This window comes from Galeopterus variegatus, unplaced genomic scaffold (assembly GCF_000696425.1).
Source record: "Galeopterus variegatus unplaced genomic scaffold, G_variegatus-3.0.2 Scaffold2758, whole genome shotgun sequence".
NCBI lineage: Eukaryota > Metazoa > Chordata > Mammalia > Dermoptera > Cynocephalidae > Galeopterus > Galeopterus variegatus.
Window position 1 is genome coordinate 79248 of NW_007728869.1, and position 21955 is coordinate 101202.

General features: G+C 34.6%; 1 protein-coding gene across 1 annotated transcript in view; it reads left to right on the forward strand.

Moving 5' to 3' along the window:
- Nucleotides 1-21955, forward strand: part of CDH12 (cadherin 12, type 2 (N-cadherin 2)) — a 103098-nt gene that overhangs the window by 54786 nt on the left and 26357 nt on the right. The window contains exon 5 of the mRNA XM_008582911.1: nt 14508-14644. Coding sequence (XP_008581133.1) covers nt 14508-14644 — 137 coding nt within the window. The remainder of the gene's footprint in view (nt 1-14507; nt 14645-21955) is intronic.

Here is a 21955-nt window from a genome sequence, read left to right on the forward strand (position 1 = left end):
TTTTTTTTTTTAAAGCTTTTTGTTTTAGGGGAGAAACAAAAAAAAATACATTTTTTTTTTAAAAAAGAAAATTTTTTTTTTTTTTTTTTTTTTTGTCCTTTTTGAGACCGGCCACACCACGCTCAGCCAGTGAGCGCACCGGCCATCCCTATATAGGATCTGAACCTGCGGCGGGAGCACTGCTGCACTCCCAGCGCCCCACTCTCCCGAGTGTGCCATGGGCTTGGCCCAAAAAGGAAGAAGATTAACAATTACTGGGTAGCCCCCTGTATTTCAGGCTGAATGCTGGCCAATATATGCATTAGACTCAAACTGTTGTTCTACATGTTCATATTACAGTGTGAATCATTTCCAGTTAAATCCCAGACAACTATGTACGGTTATATGTAGTTTATAAGTATATATATATATATACATTTGTTGAAACATTCTCAAGAATCTGCTTCCTAGGTAGTTGGTATCAGTTAACCTGCCCTCATTCATCCGTCTGGTTCCTGAAGTCCCCGCTTGAGCTGTTGATAATTATGAAAGTGGGAAATGCCTGGTGTATAAACTTAGTTTTTTTTAAAGCAGATGAGCAGTTATTGCATAAATATTGAATATTGTAAAAAAAATAATAAGAAGGTGAATAAACCTTGATTGAAACACTCTATGGTTCAATAAATGAGAATTTAGGTAAATAGTAAAATTTCATATTTAGAGAACATGCTAAGTTGTTTAATTTACTGCATGTTTTATTTTGAAGACGGAAAAAGCATTATGAGGCCAAAATATTAATAAAAAAATGATTTTAATGCAGCAATTAAAAACAACAAAAAAGTTTATAAGTAGAAAATATCACCAGGTAAAGGTACAAACTTTCAAATCCAAGAAAATTGTTCAGAATCAAGACCCTAGTGTGGAGAACAAAGGAAGGTTACATGTTAAAGAAATTCTCCTGCTATTTTCTATTTTTTATGTCACACGAGCTAGCATCTGACAAGTGCTACTTTATATGAAATAAAGTGGTATCTCAAGTCTTACTTCTAATGATTAGTGGCCTGCCTCACTGAAGCTCTAGACACAGATGGATATAATTGATCTCTGTGAGGGGTTGTCAAGAGGGAGCTGTTTTTGAATCAGCAGGAAACCTGTCTTAGTTCCATGTCCTTGGAGTAAAACACAAACTTGAATCATGTCAATGGAGGAAACAGGGGGTGTGAGTCATCTTTCCTTGGTCTGAAAACGTTTGCTCACTTAAGAATGAGAGTGAAAATAAAGTTGTAAAAACTAAGCAACAGAATGTAAAATGACTTGACACGTTTAGGTATGCTCTGCTTGTTTTGTTTTCCTTAGCTTAACTGTATTTTTACAGGGATATGGTACAAGGTCTTAATTTAAGACTATGTAATTCCTTACCACTGGGTATTTTATTATCATCATCATCATCATCATCATCATCATCATCATCGTCATCATCGTCATCATCACTGAGCATAGAAAAAGAGCCAGAAAGCAATGCGATAACCAAGGACAGAATCCGCTTCAAAAAAAAGCTTCACTTTGGCTTAATGCCTGGAGAATATACGATGACTGGTTCCTCCTCCCCTCACACCTTCCCCCAGCCCTCAGCTCCAGCTTCATTTTTAGTTTCTTTCCTTTACTCTTCTAGCCTTTTCCTTTTGATCATTGATTTCCAGCCTCTAATGTTGTACATCCTTTGAGGTGAACCCTCGTATTATATAGTTCACAGAAATGATTTCTAGAGAGTCAAATAAGAGTGGCCTTAAGTGTACCCACCACTGGTGAGGTGGGGTTTTTTCATAACAGCTCTCAGTTTAGAAATGAAATTTTAAATGGTCGATTATTCAGTTACATTGAAAGATAGTGGGTGACAGAGAGATTATGGTGGATAATTTTGCTTGATAGGTGCCACTTTTCTTTGGTTGCAATCATGTAAAACTCTTAGTTATTCTCTGAATAAATCTCAAAATTAAATTTAATCAAATGTTGCATAAAATGAGAAAATTGGTAATTCAATTTTAAACTCATTCCATGCCAGAAGTACTAAATAAGAAGGGAATGATGATGTAAAATAAACCTATTTTATACATATAGACTAGCATATGTAAGTTCAAAAATAGAGTGTTTAATGGAACAATTTAATAGTGTATTTTTCATATTACCTCCTTTTGTTTAATGATCTTTCTAACAAAAACCCACCACCTAAAATCAAGTAGATAAATTAATTTAATTAAAAAACAAAAAAATTATCAACTACCATAAATAGAACGATATATTAAAATGAATTAATAATTTCCTGTTAAGATAAAAATGTGTATCTGTGACCCACCTAAAATTGTCTTATATTCCAGATCTGGTTGTTCATCACACATTTCAAAAAATTGCTGTAATTGGTTGGAAATAATTTTTATTTTCATTGTGGATTAAGAAGGTATTGAAGTAGCTGGTTTTCACTTGAGGGCATTTCCAATACATGAGAAATCTTATTAAATTTTTAGGGCAAAATCCTAAGCTCAGTAACAAAACACACTTTGGGTGAAAGAGGAAAGAGAGGCCCAGATTACCGTGTGGCATCCTATAGCAACATATATGTTATTTTATTTAGTGACTTAATTAAAATGGTGAATATTAAATGTTTGAAAAAATTCCCATTCTCTATTTTTCACTTACTTAGCAAAACTTTTGTAAGGATTAAATGAGGTATTGATATAAAATATTTCTAGAGCAGTGCTTACTACATTATAAATGCTGCATATGTGATTTGTTTTGTTTTGTTTTCTATTCATTTACAACCTTCAGGAGGGCAGAAATTTTTCTACTTTGCTCTTGATGGATTCCACAAACTTAAAATGTTGCCTAGTACACAGTAGGTAGTTAGAAATATTTGTTAAATGAATTACTTTGTCAATGTAGTACTAATTCTAGCTAAACAGTAAAATGGCATAGTATTCATTTGTAACTATTGTCTGCCTGAAAAAAAAAAGCAACACAGTTAAATACTTGGTTAATAAATCTACAAAAATATCTAAGAAACTATGAGAATTTCATTGTTTCATCTCTTAGATTTGTTCCAGAATGTTTGCTCAGATTATTCCTAGTAATTTTCTAATAGGAACCACTACCAAAGAAATATCATATTTATTTTTGTGTAGATCATAACTCTGTTGCTTTGCACATAATTACATACTTATTGCTCACATGTATCTTTGATGATTCAAAGAAAATATACATTATATTAATATTCACATTGTGAATGCTAAAGAAAAGAGATAAGGTAAGCACTGCTCAAAAATGAATAACTATTTTATCTTACTGAATATTCAGTACAGACTTAGGGATACAGTTTTTTCTTTCAATAGCTACCTAAATCTTCAGCATTTTCTAAGGAAACAGACCATAAAAAATAAAAGTAATTTTCTATCTGCAAATAACAAAATGTAGAGTATGAGACTTATTAGAGATATTACAAAACAAGAAACTGGACTCTACATGAGGAAGTATTTTTAAAGGTCACATTAAGAAAAAAATAGCATGTTAATCTCTATACCAGAAACTATTCTTCGTAAATTGTTTTATTAATTCTAACTGGATATAACCACCGGCTTTTAACAACTAGTATTAAGTTAACTAAAAGATGCATTATAAATTCCAGAATCATTTGTAAGTGTGTAGGAAGAAAGTATGCAGAAACAATCCAAAAATATTGAATGATAAAAATAGAGATATGTACAAATTGGCAGATATGTGGAAAAAAAGCAGGCAGGACTTCATATGGAATACCTGAAAAAAAAAATAAGGGAAAAACAAGCCAATAAGAGGGGATGTGGAACTTGGAAACTGCAGGAGTAACTGAATGTGTTAATCTCTGGGGAGTTTGTCCTGTTTGATTTCTTCACAACTGTGCTATACTTAGTGTTTGATCCTTAAGAGAATTATTTTTTTCTGAAATTGTCTTTTGTATGAAGTCTACTTGTAAATGTGCTTATGGCATTTAGCTTCCATTACTGTATTTATAGAAGCTAAGGAACAGAGAAATCATCTTACTGCGGGGGGGGGGGAGAGCGAGAGAGAGAAGGAATTTTTGCTAAGAGAACAGATTGATTTGACAAGAATTTGCTAAGGAAACATCTTAAACTTCATAAAGATCATATCCAAACGCCCACACGTACAAGCCCTTAAAACCAAAAAAAAAGACCTTATTATTTTTATATTTCTGGATACAGATCAGCTTATAACACATTTGGAAAATTACTCATACACACATACACATACATATCATACTACATCTCATTAATACATTGCATTTTGTATTAGAATGCATAGTTTACATCAAGAGAATTTTAAAAATTAAATTAATTTTGCATGTGGTACATGGCAGCTTGCTCAGTTTAGTCCTGACTCTCAGTTCTTTTTTTGTTGTTGTTTGTTTGTTTCTTCATTTATTGCTTTTGGGGGATGGTGGTTTAAGAAGTGCATATATATTTATGCCATAAGCAAAAAATTATAAATATCATAACTGGGTTTAATGTTGTGGTTTTAATGGATATGAAAGGCATGAAAAAGAAGATATTGGAGGGGGTGGGAAGTGAGTTACAATAGGCAGTTAAATATACATATCTTTTTGTACTATAAGCAATTAAATATACATATCTTTTTGATACCTAAGATGGCAGAAGTCTGGGATGAAAGAGATGCAATAGAGGGTGAGAAACTATTTTATTTGAAGAGAATGGGATTAAGTGAACAAAGGTAAAGAGAAAAGTTGTGTTTTGGTAAGCTACATTTTCAGATTTCTTCATGCTAGTTCTGAGTTTTAAAATTTATCAATGACACTTGCTTCGCATATCTGTAATCTCTCCTTGGTCTCCTTGGGTAGCCATTGATCACAAACTCAGCAGAAGCTACCCCCCATGAGACAATTGGGTGTATCAGCTTTAGACATGCTCTGGTCAAGTTATTGGTCCACCTGAATCTCCTTCTTTATAATGGAATCCTATGTGTAGTTGACTGTATTAAAGACAGATTACACCTTTGTTAGCATACTCTTATTTTGTTTGCACTGGGGAAAAAAAATTGTATTCCTCCTCGTACATCAAATGAATGATCAAGAATGAATCATTCCATAAGTTGCTTTCCTCATTGTTAAGAATGATAAATTATTTAGTGAAAACAAATAGTTTGCTTCCCTCTCAAATGACCAACTCACCGACAGTCAATATAAAAGGAGTTAATAAAAAGAACACATACCAAAATGAACAAGTTCACTTTTATTTACATCAGCAGCCATCACCTATTAACATATAGTGACATTGTAATAGTTAATTTGTGCCAGGTTCTGGGCTGAGCATTTTGCTCAGAGGTAATATGAAAAATACACTATTAAATTGTTCCATTAAACACTCTATCTTTGAACTTACATATGCTAGTCTATATGTATAAAATAGGTTTATTTTACATCATCATTCCCTTATTATTCAGTACTTCTGACATGGAATGAGTTTAAAATTGAATTACCAATTTTTTCATTTTATGCAACACTTGATTAAATTTAATTTTGAGATTTATTCAGAGAATAACTAAGAGTTTTACATGATTGCAACCAAAGAAAAGTGGCACCTATCAAGCAAAATTATCCACCATAATCTCTCTGTCACCCAAGTCACTAATACTCAGGACAAATACTATCTTTCAATGTAACTGAATAATCGACCATTTAAAATTTCATTTCTAAACTAAGAGCTGTTATGAAAAACCCCCAACTCACTAGTGGTGAGTACACTTAAGGCCACTCTTATTTGACTCTCTAGAAATCATTTCTGTGAACTATATAATACTAGGGTTCACCTCAAAGGTGAAATCAATGATCAAAACGAAAAGGCTAGAAGTGCAAAGGAAAGAAAATAAAAATGAAGCTGGAGCTGAGGGAAGGTGTGAGGGGAGGAGGAACCAGTCATCGTATATTCTCCAGGCATTAAGCCAAAGTGAAGCTTTTTTTGAAGTGGATTCTGTCCTTGGTTATCTCATTGCTTTCTTTTTCTTTTTTTTTTTTTTTTGTCTTTTGTCTTTTTCCGTGTCCGGCAACGGATCGCAACCCTCAGTGTTGCCCCCGCACCGGACCGGGGACCGGCAACGGGATCGCAACCCTCGGCGTTGCTCCCGCGCCTCGCTCAGCCAGTGAGCGGGAACCGGTCTGTATGTGGGATCCGAACCCTCGGGCGGGAGCGCCGCCGCGCTTCCCAAGCGGCGCACTATCCAGTGCGCCACCGGGCCGGCCCCATCTCATTGCTTTCTAGCTCTTTTTCTATGCTCAGTGATGATGATCATGATGATGATGATGATGATGATAAAATACCCAGTGGTAAGGAATTACATAGTCTTAAATTAAGATCTTGTAAGAAGAAAGAAATATGTGCTGCGTAGAGGGATTTAACAATGCTTCAAAGGTAAAAGGTGCATTTCATGGTGGAAAAATTAGGGAGAGCTCTGTGGCATTTAGGGAAGAAAATGAAACAAACTGACAACTAGGTACAAAATATAGGACTTCCAAAAGTCTAGAGTCAGAGATACTTCTAGAGAGAAGATATCAACACTTATAGAGCATATTCTTAACTTATTTAGTCAGATATTATGCTCTGCATTTTTTAGTATATGAGAAAACTGAGACTCTGCATGTTTGATATTAAAGCTATTAAATACAGAGCCCAGACTTAATCACTATTTGTCTAAACCTTGTTTTCTTTCCATTAGAAGTTCTTCAAGGTCTTTGCAGAATGAACTAAAGCCCAGGTATAAAGTTTTGGGGACAGATGGAGTTCTTTTCAAAGATAAAGTTCTTTTCACTTTGAAAGTTTCTAAAGACAACCTACATGGTTTATACGGATCAAGATGGGAGATTAAAAGGGAACTTGGAAGTTGACATCCAGGTATATAAGATACCCAGAAGACCGACCATGTAGGACTGTTTAGAAAAAAAAGAAAAAAATCACAAAGAAATCCTAGGCAACTTGTAGGGAAACAAAAATACAACAATTATAATTCACGGTGTATTTATTTTTCTTCTTTAGAGATCTATTTTAATTATATTACAAGTGGGAAATTTAAAGACAAGAGTTATGCCTTTATTAAATCATTAAAATTTATGAAGTGTTTAGTTTTTCATCAAACATTAAAAATAAACAATAGAAGCTATCTAAACTACTTAAGATATAACTTTTAAATCTTCTAAGGGGAATGTAAGAATGAGGAGGAGGATAAAGAAAAAAGAAAAAAGAAAAGGAACTAATAGGAAATTAGCAATTAGTAGTTAACAAAGTTTGAGAGAAACAAATCAGGATTCCTAGCAAAAACGTTTAATTGTGACTGTTGATGAAGCAATTACAATGTAAGTATTGTTGTAGGTGGCTTAGGTTCTCAGTAAAATGTTTGTTGATAAATTGAAACTGAATTTACCTTCACTTAATTATCTGTCACAGTCAAAATAAAACAAACACATTAGCAACTAAGGAGATTTAAGAGTGAAAATATTTTTATCTATTATTATTACACGGACAAAAGACTATTTTCTACCTTGACATGATTTCTATATTTTTCTTGCCTAAAGAATGAGATGTAATACTTTAGAGTAACTGTATACCATCACGTACTTTTTTCAAAATGTATTAGGGATTTAGGACAGGGTCAGAGTTAGCTTTTCCATTAACTATGAGAAAGATATTTGGTAAATTACAAGAACCAATTTTAAGGAAAATGCTTACCTAATGATGAGAAAAAAACTTTTTAAAGCAATTTCTGAAAACTCATTTACAGAAAAGTAATAAAATTGTACTCTATCAAGTGGTCTGCAAAGATTAGGTTAACATTTTAATTTTTGATTTCTATTCAATTGTTAAAACAGTTTTCTTAGGAACAGTCATTGTGCATATTTGTTTGAATTCTAGATTTTTTCATTCTATATAGGTCATAAACATCTATTTTTTTAAATTTAAATTTCATGTACTCACCAAATGAGTGTAATATGATTAAAAAATACTTTGTATTTAAGTCTTTTCCTCATTGAAACTGAGGAGTTAGGCCAAATTAGATAGTTCATGTTACACTGCTGTGATTAATTTCATTTAAAATATTGTTTTTCCTTAGATTGGAAGTGGACTGCTTTGGGAGGTGTATCTCATGAAAATTATCTTTATGTTTTAGAACTGGGTCGTGTTTTCTCTGAAAATGTCCAAGAGGTATAGGAGTAGTTTCATTGTTAGTTCATTGGTGGTCTTTTCTTATAAATGTCTTTCCATTGCTGTATTGGGCAAAATATCACAATAGAAAGTGATCCTTGTCTCATATTTATTATTTAGTCAGGCACAGGATTCAGTCAGTCACGTAAAGGCAGGCCATCAAGTAAGTGCCAGAAGCTGACCTACAGTCTCGGACCTAGGAAGATGTTCAAGATGTTCAGCTGTGTAGAAAATGTTCAGATAAGTTCCAGCCACACTCCAGACAGTATTAAGCTTTTTTGGGGGGTGTGTGTATAGCAATAGCATCTGGAGAAAGGGGGATGCCAAATCTCACAAGGTGACAGAGCCAAAATCTGAATAACAGAAAATAGTGAATGAGAGAGAGAAAAAAAATCACCATTATGTGAAGTAGAATCTGGGTATTTGTGTTCATGGTTTGTACTTCCGGGGTTTGTGTGGGAGCATTGTAGTTCAGATATTTTAAAGTTGAAGGCTGTGTAAGCCACAATGTAATGACAAAACTAAGCATTAATTTGTGGCTTAGGAAGGATTTTTATCTGGGTTGCAATGTAAAATAATGTGGAGAGAGAGAGAGAGGAAAGGAACTGGTCAACAGACACAAAGAATGATTGTGTATTGTAATGATGAATAAGCTAACTATACTGATCTAACCACCACACATTCTACACAATTATTGAAAATCAATATTGTACCTCAAATGTATGCATAATAAAAAATAAAAAAAACATAAAATAAAAATAAAAAATAAAAATGCTAACAATTATCTGAAAAACACACACACACTTATGATTCTATGCCTAGGCAACATATATCTTATCCCACTTTATTTTTATAAAAACACTCATCGTTATGCTTTTAGGCAGGTGTTACTTTCCAAATTTTAAAGAAAACAAGGAGAATAGGAATTAGGGGGAAATATTCCTAAACTAACTGCACAAGGTAAATGAAAGAATTTATATATCGCCATAGTTCTTTCTGTCCAATAAATTAGTGTTTTTTTTCATGCAACATTTCATTGCACCTCACTGGTGGACACTTTATGTATTGCAACATCTATGTCAGTGTTAGGCTGAACTTAATCAAGTGGAATTTGCTTACTAAGTTTGCAAGATATTGGATGCTGGTTGATAGATGTATAGAAACACAATAGAGATAAACACATTATTATGTAAGTTCTTGAAATTTTAAAGGTTATTAGAAAAACTTAAAATTACAATTAAACATGACCTGTGTTTATAATGGTTCATTGTATCAATTTAGATTTCTGTTTGAATCAACTTAAATTATAGCATATGCTGCAAGTATTGACTATGAGAAAGGTGATCAATTTTCCCTATTTTGTCTGGCATGGAGGAGTTTTTTGGACCTTGGGACTTTCAGTATTAAAACTGAGAAAGTCCTCAGTAAACCAGAAAGCTGATTGTCCTAAACATGTTGTCTTGAAGTAGAAATTATATAGGTAGGGAGAAAAGGATCTGTGCATTGATGTCTATACAATACTTAAGTAGTAGATGTTATGTGCACAATAACATATCAGGTTGCTGGCAACACAGAGATGAACAAAGCTAACCTCTGCCCTCCAGGAATTTAAAAGGCCTTGGGTGAGGAGGACAATCACATCACATGCACGAAATGTATATAAGCTGTGTTATATTTGTCAAAATATACATAATAACCGAGTACTATGTAGTATCCTAGAACCAAAAAATAATCTATTGATTGCAAAGATTTGCAAAGAAGCAAAAAAAGACAAACTTTAAAAAAATAAAATGTGAATTAACTAGAGTGAATGAAAGGAAGGGAATTCCAAAAACTGATGGAGGTTTTCCCTTAACAAATGGCAGTGTAAGAAGTTCCGGAGACACACTCCCCAGTAAAACAAGAGTTAATGGTGAAAACTATTTTTTTTTTAATATATCAAAAACAATCATTTACTGTTTCTGGAAAATTTCCTAAAGACACACAGCAAATATAGAACCATTTATTCAAGAAAGTATACTAAAACTAGATAAGCATAGAAAAAGACTTGACCCAGAACCCACTACCTCCCTCCCACTCCTGTCTCCCAGTTCAGACTGATAGAAATGCCCCTCTGGCAGGTTTGGTTAAGGGGACATGGCTACTCTCCCTTCAGCAAGCAATCAAGGGATATAATCTTACCAGATGAGGCAGGATGCCAACATGACATGAAATTAAAACATTTAATAATTATTACAAGGTTTTATTGGAGTTGTGACATATATAAATAAAATATGTACAACTCTCTATATAAACATATATATGTATATTTGTTATATATAATAATGGCACATAAGTATATAGAAATAGCTTTTTTATATTTTACTGGAATTCAGTTACTATAAATTTGAATCTGATAAGTCAAGAGGTAAGTGGTAATACCTAGAGCAGACACTAAGAAAATAACACAAATGATATAATAAAAAATCATTAAAGGAATTACTGTTGCGGAAAATATTCATTTAATGTAAAGAAAGTAGTAGGGGGAAAACAGAGGAACAAAAAAGATATAGGACATATAGAAAACAAAAAATAAAATGGCAAATGCAAATACAATTGTATAACTAGTAACAGGTAAACCTGCATGGATTAAAAAATCTGGTCAAAATACAGAGATTATCAAACTGGATGATAACTGATGAACATATGAATGCATGTCTCTGGCTTAATTACAGCAAACACAGCCAACTTGAGACCTAGAATCTCTATGAAAACCCATGTGCTATTTCAACACTTATAGCACATGACTATATTAGGCTGTCTAACCTCTTAGGACTTCTTTCATGTCTAATCAATCTTTTTTGTACAGATAACATACTTTGAGTCACTTCACAGTATGCCCTATGCATCCCACAGACAATCAAATGTTGCAGGATTTCTGCTATGCTGTTTGGGGAAGAACAGGAATACAGGCAGTCTGGAGCTTGGCTGGACAATTTCTGCCTGTCTGGGAGGAAGAGTTGTTGGCAGGTGGATGAGAAGTCAGTTTGCAAACAAAGGTTAACCTAATTCACCCCCGAAAAATATTTAGTACTTTCCTAGTAATAGGGTCTCCCACTGTCTACTTGCCCAGGGTCACAAGAGAGAAAAGCTTCCCTTCTGTCTATTTTGACTTTATTCTGAGGAGTGTGAAAATATTCATTTTCAAAATATGATTTTGCATCTTCCTAACCAAGTGGCTAAAATTAACATTATATTTATATTTGTCTGAAATCTGTGTTTATATATATTCCATTCTCTGTCCTATCTCCCATTCCATGAAAACATAACAAGTAAGTCTAACACCTTCACGTGAGCATCTTTATCAAATTAAAGGCAGCCAGCATGTTCTTGTGACTTTTCTTTACCCTGTGTATTAGTCTGTTTTGTTATAACAGAATACCTGAGACTGGCTAATTTATAAGAAGAAAAGGTTTGGGGGGTTCATGATTCTTTAGGCTAGAAAATCCACAACTGGGCAACTGCATTTGGCCAGGGTCTCAGGCTGCTGACACTCATGGCTAAAAACCAAAAGGGAGCTGGTCTGTGCAATACATGGTAAGAGAGCAAGCAAAGAAAAACAGAGGGAGAGGAGGTGCCAGCCTCTTTTTAACAACCTGTTCTCTTGGGAGCGAGAACTCACTCACCCCCTTTTCTGGCCCCAGAGAGGGCATTAATCTATTCATGAGGGATCCGTCATGTGACCCAGACACCTCCCACTAGGCCCCACCGCTTAACAATGCCACATTAGAGATCTAATTTCAACACGAATTTTGAAGAAACAAACATATCCAAACTATAACAGCCTGCACATATCTAGTTATCTTGACAACTCCTCGTAACTCATTGAATCAAATCTCTTTACAGCTCTGGTAGCTCTCTTTGTCTCTTGGTGAAATTTTGGAGTATAGGAAAAGCTTACAGTCTTGACCCCTTCAAACCACATGCTTTCAAAACAATTGACATTTAATCTCTACTATAATAATCCCTTTCCATAGCAGTCATCACTCATAGGACCAAGTCCTACCTCCTTAATATAATGTATAATACTTCCTTAACCTAAGTTACTTATTTTTTCTGTGTTATGGTGCCTCTCAGGTATTTTCTACAGTAGTTTCTAACAGCTTATAGTTTCCCCAGCACCTCCATAGTTTGCTCCTGCTGTTGCAGCTTCCTAAAATCCCTTTTGTTCTCCCCTCACTTTGCTTCAACCTTCTAGATCATTTCTTTATATCCTTCTAATGTCAGCCAAACATTTTCCTGAACCATTGTGTTTTATCCTAGCTGTCTTTTCTTGGTACCCCCATAGGGTCTTCTCTATCCTTCTATTGGGCATTAAAATTATCTGCTTGTGTCACCTCAACTAGATTCTTTCACAATGAACATCATACTTTACTTATCTTTATATGCCTCGACCCTAGTATAGTATCTAGTGTATAGCAAATATGTAATAAATTGTACAATTGAATACAGTTAGTATACACCAATTATTCCAGAATGCTTGTTAATGAGGGGATTCAGTGACAATTTTCTTAAATTAGGCATATGACAAGTGGAATTGAGGTGCTGAGAAGGAGTATTGTGAGAAAATGCTTTCCTGTTCAGAGAAGGAGAATATGCAATAGAGAGTTAAGCTCATTATACCCCTGTGCTCCCTGACTTTTAAATGTATCTTAACTTCATTTATAATTTTTGAGAGTGTTCCTATAAGATAGTATATTACATTGAAATCAGAAGCCATCAATGTCTTTTCACCCCTCCAGTCAACAGCAGAGATATCAAAAGCAGATTAACAGCACGATTCATACCCTGTTCTGATAACACTCATCTTTTGATTAAGAAATCAGTTACTAACAAATATCGACAAGTTAAGAATCATAAATCTCATTTGTAAAAACAAATTAGTATTGATCAAGCACTGAAATGGCATACAACCCGCTATCGTTTCAAATAACCAGCTCTTTAAAATACTAATGTGCTATTTTGAGATATACATCCCTTAGATGACTTTTCACCGTGAAAAAAGGGGTTCACTCTCTTTGGCCTGGGAATTTCGGTGGGCTGACTACAATAATGTCATCTGCTTTCAGCCACTGTTTGAAATGACTTCTCTTCAGTTCCCAGGTCAGAATAATGGTGGTAAATTTATTGTGCATCGTGCCTTAAGATCAGCAGATTCTTTTCCCATAAAATGTTCTATTTAAAATTGTAGGACTATATAATGATAATTATATAGGAAATATTGATGACCTGCTTCAGCTACCAGCTTGAAACTTTCAAGCTATGTGAACTTGAGCAAATTCCTTCGTGTCTCCGTGCTTTATTTGCCTCATACGTAAAATAGAGAGATTAACACTACCCATTTTTAGGACTTTTGCAGGGACTTAATTCATGAATATGTTTAAACATTGAGAACAATGTCTATCACATGGTAAACTTTAAAAATGTTAACTATTGCTATTACAATTGAAAATGTCTGTTTGATAACTAATTTTACTTGCATCACTCCATGTGTCTACCATTACTTAAAGGCTTAAATAAGTGCATTTCTGTTTTGTTATTCATTTTCTTGAGTTTTTTTAGTCCAGTTGCTTCATATAAGGCAACACTCATTACCATCAAATATATTAGTAAAAAAGATAAAGACACCAAGTTCATAATTCAGCTTTTTTGTTGTTGTTGTTTTACAAAGTTGTCCTAACACATAGTATAATAAAACAACCATGACCCTTTTAAATGTGTTTGAAAGGAAATACTTTCATACAACTATCAAACTGTCAGTTTAAAAAATCCCCTTTGTTTTCCATAATTGTATTTATTTTTCTATCCACAGAAACACTAACATTCTACCTCTTTTCTGACCGGGGTTCTTTGTAATTTGTTTCCAGATGCCTCCCCCACCCCTAACGCTTCCCACAGTCACCATTAAGGAATTTTTTACTGCTTGAAAAAGTTTTAATATTCAGCAGGTTAAAGAAACCCATGGTCAGCTTTAGAATTTTAGTCTCTGCTGAGCTTTCAAGGTGTCAAGACCTTAAAATAATATGAACAGTAGGAGTACTAAATCTTTCATTATTTCCAGTTTCCCCTTGAGCATACTGACTTTGCAATAAAGAAGCTGTCATTTACACTCTTCTTTATTGCAAGGTGGGAAATAGCTACAGGGAGAAAAATAAGGAGCTGTGTCAAGTGAGCCTAACTGCCCTTCTGATTAATGTGTAATCATCGCGCATTTGCATCTACTTTTTTCGTATCCAGGTACTTCATAGACTGGAAGAGTGACGGGGACAGCTACTTTACAATAGATGGAACTGAAGGAACCGTCGCCACTAATGAATTACTAGACAGAGAAAGCACCGCGCAGTATAATTTCTCCATAATTGCGAGTGAAGTTAGTAAGTATGGCACGGACAGAATCAATGTTATACCGCAGTTCTTGGATTTAACACTCTTCAACGAGGCCCTGCTGAGTGTTTTTCATTTTTAGACTGACAGCTGAGTGGTCTCCCAGGGAAACTCAGAAACCTGTTCCTTTCCCTCATAGCATAAGTCCAGAGAAATTGTGACAGCTGCCAATGCGCCCTGTTTGCAGGATTGCATGAGTATCTACTAGTGAATTCTATTGTGTGACCTCATTCATTTCCCTGCTGCACCCTCAACAATGCACCAGAGTCCCCCTTCTCTTCCACACAGGATCCTTGTATGCATTATCGGGAGTTTCAGAGGGCTAGGAAAGAGGGGATAATGATCATATTTGATAATTAATCTGACTCATTCTGAAATATTTTCTGAAATCAAAGAAAACATTTTTAAAATAGTCCCTCTTCCCTCTCCTTTCATTAGAAAGCATGTTTAATGAATATCACTTTGTAATATTCAGAAGTTTTAATTGCCATTCTCAAGAATCTATAAGATTGTTAGACATTATTGCTTGTATATGTTTCTATGATTTTTAGAAGAGAATCCTACAGACTGAGAGTGGTTATAGGTCTTATTTAGTCAATTGCACAATTAAGGGTATATCACAATTTCCTGAAGTCACAAATAAGGGCAGGATTGGTGATGTTCAGCTCTTGATATAGTTGTTTTTAACAGACATGCATCTTCCCAGTCCTTCTGCTTATGGTCTCTTGAAAGGTTTGGGAAAATCCCTTCTGAACATCTTTCGTTTTGTTTCCTTCTTATTCCATTTGGTGTATCTGGAGCAAATGTATAAACTCTTTGGCAGCTAATTTCACCTTTCAATGCAGGGAAGAGCTGTGAACATTTCTATCGAGGGGTTTTGGTCAATCTCAACTCAGGGCGGGATGAAACAGCTTTGTCTTTCTTCAACCACTGCTTCTAAATGTGAACTGTCAGACACCTTTTCCTGAACCTTAATAAGGTTGTACTCATTACTTTTAGGTGATTCTGATTATTAAAAGTAAGTCTAACATATAAGAACATGCAGCTTCTACCTTGTTTGTTGGAACACTTACTCTTAAGTTCCAGCCCGTCATCTTAGAGGTCTGACTACACTGAGGCTGCCCTGCTAGAGAACTCACATGTTGGTGCTAAGGTTAACAACCCAGCTCTGCACAGCATTCCAACCACATCTGCTAGTGTGCTGTGTATGCAAGTGTTACTGCCTTGGAACCACTAGACCAGGCCATTTCTAGTTGAATACCACAATGTAAACTCCATAAACGCCATGTGCAATAGAGTATAAACCCACCAAAACCTTGCCCGGATTTTTACCCACAAAATTGGGAGAAATATAAAAATGTGATTATTTCAAGCAGCTACATTTTGGGGTCATTTATTGTTACACATCAATTGACATCAGGAAAACTCAAAGAGCATGCATTTAAACTTTGATTCCTCGGGGTTGGGGTATAGATTTTCCAGTCTGTTGGTGAAGAAAAGAGAAAAGTGAAACAAAAATGCATAAATCTTTTCTATATGCCCCACATAGTGCTACATTGGTCGGCACTGCTTTGAGATCTGAAATAGAATGGAATGGCATTAAAGTCAGTTGTCCAAATGCTAACCCTCTTCTTTTGTGATTTTGTGAGTTCTTTGATATGGGGGGCCTTGGACATCCCACCTACGTAGGAATCTGATATGAGCACCCAGTGGTAGACCTTACAACTTCTTAATTTCAGGGTCTGCTTGCTAGCAGTCAGCCTTCCTGGGTGAATTAATAGCATGATTGCTCAATTACAGCTCCTTTCTGCTGAGTCCACTTGACCATGAGGAAATTACACATCCTTGCTAAACAGGTGCATGACAGGCAGCTCCCGTACTGCATGTTTTCTCTGTCTTGCCATCTTCTTTCAAATCTGCCCTCTTTGCTCGGTTAGGCTTAGAGAGAAGATCATCAAGTTAGCTGCCTAAGCAGACATAGAGAGAGCAGAATGCCAGTCTATTCACTTTAGAGGGATCCCTCCTTCCCCTTTCTAAGTGGTTTTCCTGAAATCTCCCTTCCTCTTGGCATCTTTCTTCCCTCCCATACCACATCCTGTTACAGTCACCTATGTTATTCTTTATTACTTTCATGCTAACCTTCAATTATTTCATTCATTCAGAATTTGGGGGCAGTTAACTATACTCTAGTTAAAAAATAAACTTCAGTTTTCTAAGATCTTTGGCAAATATGGTGAAAATAATTTGTCTAAGTTACGTACCTTCAATTATTTCATTCATTCAGAATTTGGGGGCAGTTAACTATACTCTAGTTAAAAAGTAAACTTCAGTTTTCTAAGATCTTTGGCAAATATGGTGAAAATAATTTGTCTAAGTTACGTAATAAAAGACCTCTGTGAACTGTGTTACACTCACTCCAATGGCTTAGTCATAATAAGTGACAACTGAGTAGAAACAGTCTTCAAATAACTTCTATTTATCACAGACATATAGTCCATAATAAAAAAAAAGTTATTGCTTGAATATAGTCCATAATATAAAAAGTTATTGCTTGAAAGCTCTCTAACCTAACTTAAACCTTCCTGCTATGACACACTCAAAACATGTACATATTTCTTTGATGTAGGGTAGCAAGCCCTCGTAACCCCAGATGAAACATATAGTCCATAATAAAAAAAAAGTTATTGCTTGAAAGCTCTCTAACCTAACTTAAACCTTCCTGCTATGACATACTCAAAACATGTACATATTTCTTTGATGTAGGGTAGCAAGCCCTCGTAACCCCAGATGAAAATCTGCTGATAGTTCATTGGTCACTTGTACTGTAGCTGTGGAAGGTATCTTCCTCCCCATTGGCTACCTAGGCTATCAAAGCCATCATCATGGTTTTGATATGGGAACATTAGTAAGAACAAAGTCTGGTGCCTCCTTTCAAAATCTTGAGATTCAACCATGGAAAATGGAAGGACATATGAATATGTAATGCTTCTATTACAGTGGAAGCAAATATCATTGATCCTTGAAAGCTTAGATTTTGTAAACTTAAGGAACCCTAATTTGTCAGCTTTCAATATGATTATGCACATGCTAGCTCAGTCATTCCAACTTGCTGGCTGTAGTTTTACCTAAATGCAAATTAGGAATCCTAGTATATGGATTCTAAGAAGTCATGCTGGCCCTTACTGGGACATAGGCAGATACATATATAAACATTCCTAAAATGGACAGCTAGTCTATGCCAGTATCTATTCAAAGATGATTGTGTAGATTTTAGAGACATCAAGGAAGTCTGGTGAGACAAAGAGTATATACCTGCCTGAAAAATAAAGAGGGTAAGCATATATCATGTTGTAATTAGAGATTCTGTAAAAAAAAGTACTGGTTTTTATTTTGTTTGCATGCACAGTTTAAAAGTAAACTTTATTCATATTTTAATGCCTAAGACTGTCTTCACTGATCAAACTAGTCAGCTGAGCAGGGAATATCATCACAGTGAATGAATGAGAAATAAATAGCTCATGCTTGTCCTGCCAAGAAGAACAAAATTGTGTAAGTGTACCTTATTGCAGATTGAATTAGCATATGTTTTGACCCTGACACTTTTATAAAAAAATCTTAGGAGAAATGAAATCATACAATGATTGAACAACTTCCAATTAATTAAAAGGTAGTCATTAATCAGTGTTGCTATAGCTGGAAGTTCAAATAATTTTATTAGACTCCTAATAATTCTTTTGTGCTTTACTGCTTTGTTGTTTTTATGATATCAGCCTTGAGAATTTTAAGAGACTAATGCTCCAAAAATTTACTTCATTCAAATGATCAGAAAGTTTCAACCGGCAAATGTTTCTAATTTTTTGTGTTTTTGGTGTTACTATAACAAGTGCCATTAGTTAAAGATAACTAAAAATAAAGTAACAAAATACCTAGAATATATTTTGTATAATTAAAAAATAAACAGTTGATACTAGAGACTATTCTTCTTTTTTTGGTCATTGTGAAATAAGTAAAAAAATAAGTGAATTACCTAACAAAATGCTATATTTGGAAAAATTTTATATACAAGTGTACCATTATGAGTTGAGATTAAATTGTTGGATAATTACTTTTTAAGGTTATCATCAATATAGACGTATTTTAAGGTATAATTTTTTTGTTGTTGTTTACATAGAGTAGGTGATATCATTCTCTATGTACAGAAAAATCAAGCATCGAGGTTGGTATCTATAATTTAGACTAAGCAAAAATTCATGCATTTGTTTTTATAATGTGTATAGAGTACCATCTATGTGCAAAACACTATTTTTTGAGAGTTACGAGAAAACATAGAAAGATGGTATCTGTTCTCAAGCATATTGCAGTTTAGGAGTAGTAAGAAATTGACAGAAATAGTGAATTTTAGTAAGTTATAACTATGCAAATTATGTTGAATTCTAGGGAATTTAGACTTAAGTGAACTCTCACATAAACTTCATGGGTAGTTTGCAAAAGGTTATGACTCACCCTAGTGTGGTCATTACGTGATAAAGGATTTAAACAAAAAAATAAATAAATTTTGTGGCAGATTTTTCTGGTATTTCTTTGTCTGTATGCCAGACAAATAGCCATGAAATAATTTTCTCAGACTAAATGAAAAGTGAGTACCTAGTTTTTCTAAAATAATGATAAATATTAATAGAACAAACTAGTAAACTATTCTAATAGCTTCTTACACATCAACTCATTTGGTCCTCTCAGTGATCCTACAAAGTGAGGACTATTGTCCACAGTGGAGGGATGAGGGAATGGATACTCAGAGATATTTTGGTCACAGCCCAGTGTCACTCAGCTAATGATGACCAGGCTAGAACTGGAACCCAGGACTCCTGCACTCCAATACACATTCTGTGGATTGGTTGACGATATAGTTCCACAGGGACACATATTCACTTGCCTATGCTTCGTTCATTTATTTTAAATAAGTTAGTGGCAGTTGGAGGGTTAGAAAGATGTTGGTCAAAGGATACAAAATTTCAGAAAAATGCTAAGAAAGTGGATGTGAAGTGTTCTCACTACAAAAATAACCATTTGAGGTAACACGATATCAATTAGCCAGATTTAGTCATTCCACAATTTAAACAATGCAGTGTACATAGTAAATACATTAAAAAACAAATTTTATAAAAGTTCATAATAACAATTATCAAGGTATTCTTATATACATAGGTAAATAAAGCATAATATAGAAAAAGACTAAATGTTTTTATTTGCAATGTACATATGATTGAATTGAAATTGTTAAATTCTTGACTATCTATTATCTATGTATATTTATGCTTGTTAGACTGCTTGAATTTTAGAATTCTATAGTGAGTTTGCATTTTATAAAGAAAAGACAAGGACTTAAAATATGAAAATAGGGAAATATGAGCATAGTATCACATGTATGGAGTGGTATAGTTAGATAGATTTATATCTGTGCCCAGTAAGTGTAAATTACTAGACTGGTCTCAAGCTACAGTAAGAATGACTAATGATTCAATTATATAGGATCTTTTATAATAATTTCTCTGAACATTGAACGATTTTGTCTATTTTACCTTATATCACTCTCCTATTAAGCAATATTTATTAAGTATCTTTATTTTTAACTAATCAGAGTGACAGACTATTCGACCAACATAGTTTCACACTCGGTTGATATAATTATGAAAACGATATTATAATTAATCTTAAAGCTAAATGATATGTAAATATATACCATGCCAGACTTTTAAAAGTATTTTTTAAATATACAGTCATTATTAATACTTCTTAACACCTCAGTTGACAACTGGTGAATGAAACATACGCTGTAGTTATAACATACATGCTTTGTGTTTTTCACCTTGCTAGTCAGTGATGTCATCACAGTTTTTTTCTTAGGATGATTCAATGATGAGAATTACTTATGCCAGTCAAGATGTATGAACCATTGCCTAAGTGTAGACCTTCAAAATCAGGGGCAGGGTATTGGAAGGAATAAGACTGACGCAAGCATGTTCAATATGGAGACTTTGATGGCAATCTTAACCATAAATGGGGTGGAGGATGGCACATTAGTAGAAGATGAAGTAGAAAATATCCTAAAAAAAGGTGGAGCACGACGTTAAGGATTGGGGGTGGATGGTATGTATATGTTAGCGATGGAAAGACAGCAGCATTTGAAAGGGGTTCTAGCTGCTGTTCATTAACAGATCTTCAGTTCTTGGGGAGGACATCTGCAAGAACTTAGATGAGAGACCTACTCCTTACAGGTGGGGTATTAGTTCCTTATGCTGTAGTACAAATTATGCCAAAATTTTGTGGTTTAAAACAGTATTGATTCTCTCACAGTTTCTGAGGGTTAGCAATCCATTCACGGTTAAGTCCTCTAAGGGTTCTCAAATAAAGCTGCAATTAAGTTCACTCACTGGTTGATGACAAGATTCAGTGTCTTGAGGGCTGCTGGACTAGGGCCTCAGAGTCTCACTGGCTGTTGGTCTGAAGCTGTCCTCAGTGTCTTGCTCCATGAGACCCTCCATAGCGCAGTTTACAGCATGGTAGCTGGTGTGATCAAACGAACAAGTGAGAGAGAGTGGCAGCAAGATGAAAGTCAGTCTTTTGTAACCTAGTCTCAGAAATGACATCTTCTCACTTTTGCCACATTCCATCAAGTAGAAGCAAGTCACTAGATCCAGACCACATTAAAGACAGGAGTTACACAAGGGGGTTAAGAAAGGGATCATTGGGAACCATTTTAGAAGACTGCTGACAATATGTGGTACTGGCAACTAGACAAGTAATCCCAAAAAAGAAGAAAGCTTAGGGACCATATTACCTGGTCGCCAGACACTGAAAATACTATGTGATATGCAACAATTTGGCTAAATACATTAAATACTTAATCAAAATACAAAGTGCTCTTAGAGGAAAAAATATTTAAAATAATTTGTTTTGGAGGCATAAGCATAACATGTCACATAGGGATTGTAATTTGAGCTGAATTTGTAAAAAATGAAAAAGATATTGTCATGGAGAAAAAGAGGGTCTTTTAGGTTGAGAAAGCATCTTAAGCAAAAGCATAGAGGTATCAAAGCTCATGTTGAGATCAGACATTATAAGCGGTGTGGTACAGTTGGTGTCAAGGGTATATACATTCAGAAAGGAAGTCTGACGCCTCATCCAGCAGAGCCTTAAAAGCCTCACTGAGATCTTGCAATTTTTCAGGTGGAATTATGAGTCTTTCATCTTTCCCATTGTATCTCGTCTACCTGTGTGTCCCCACGTTAACATATATCACT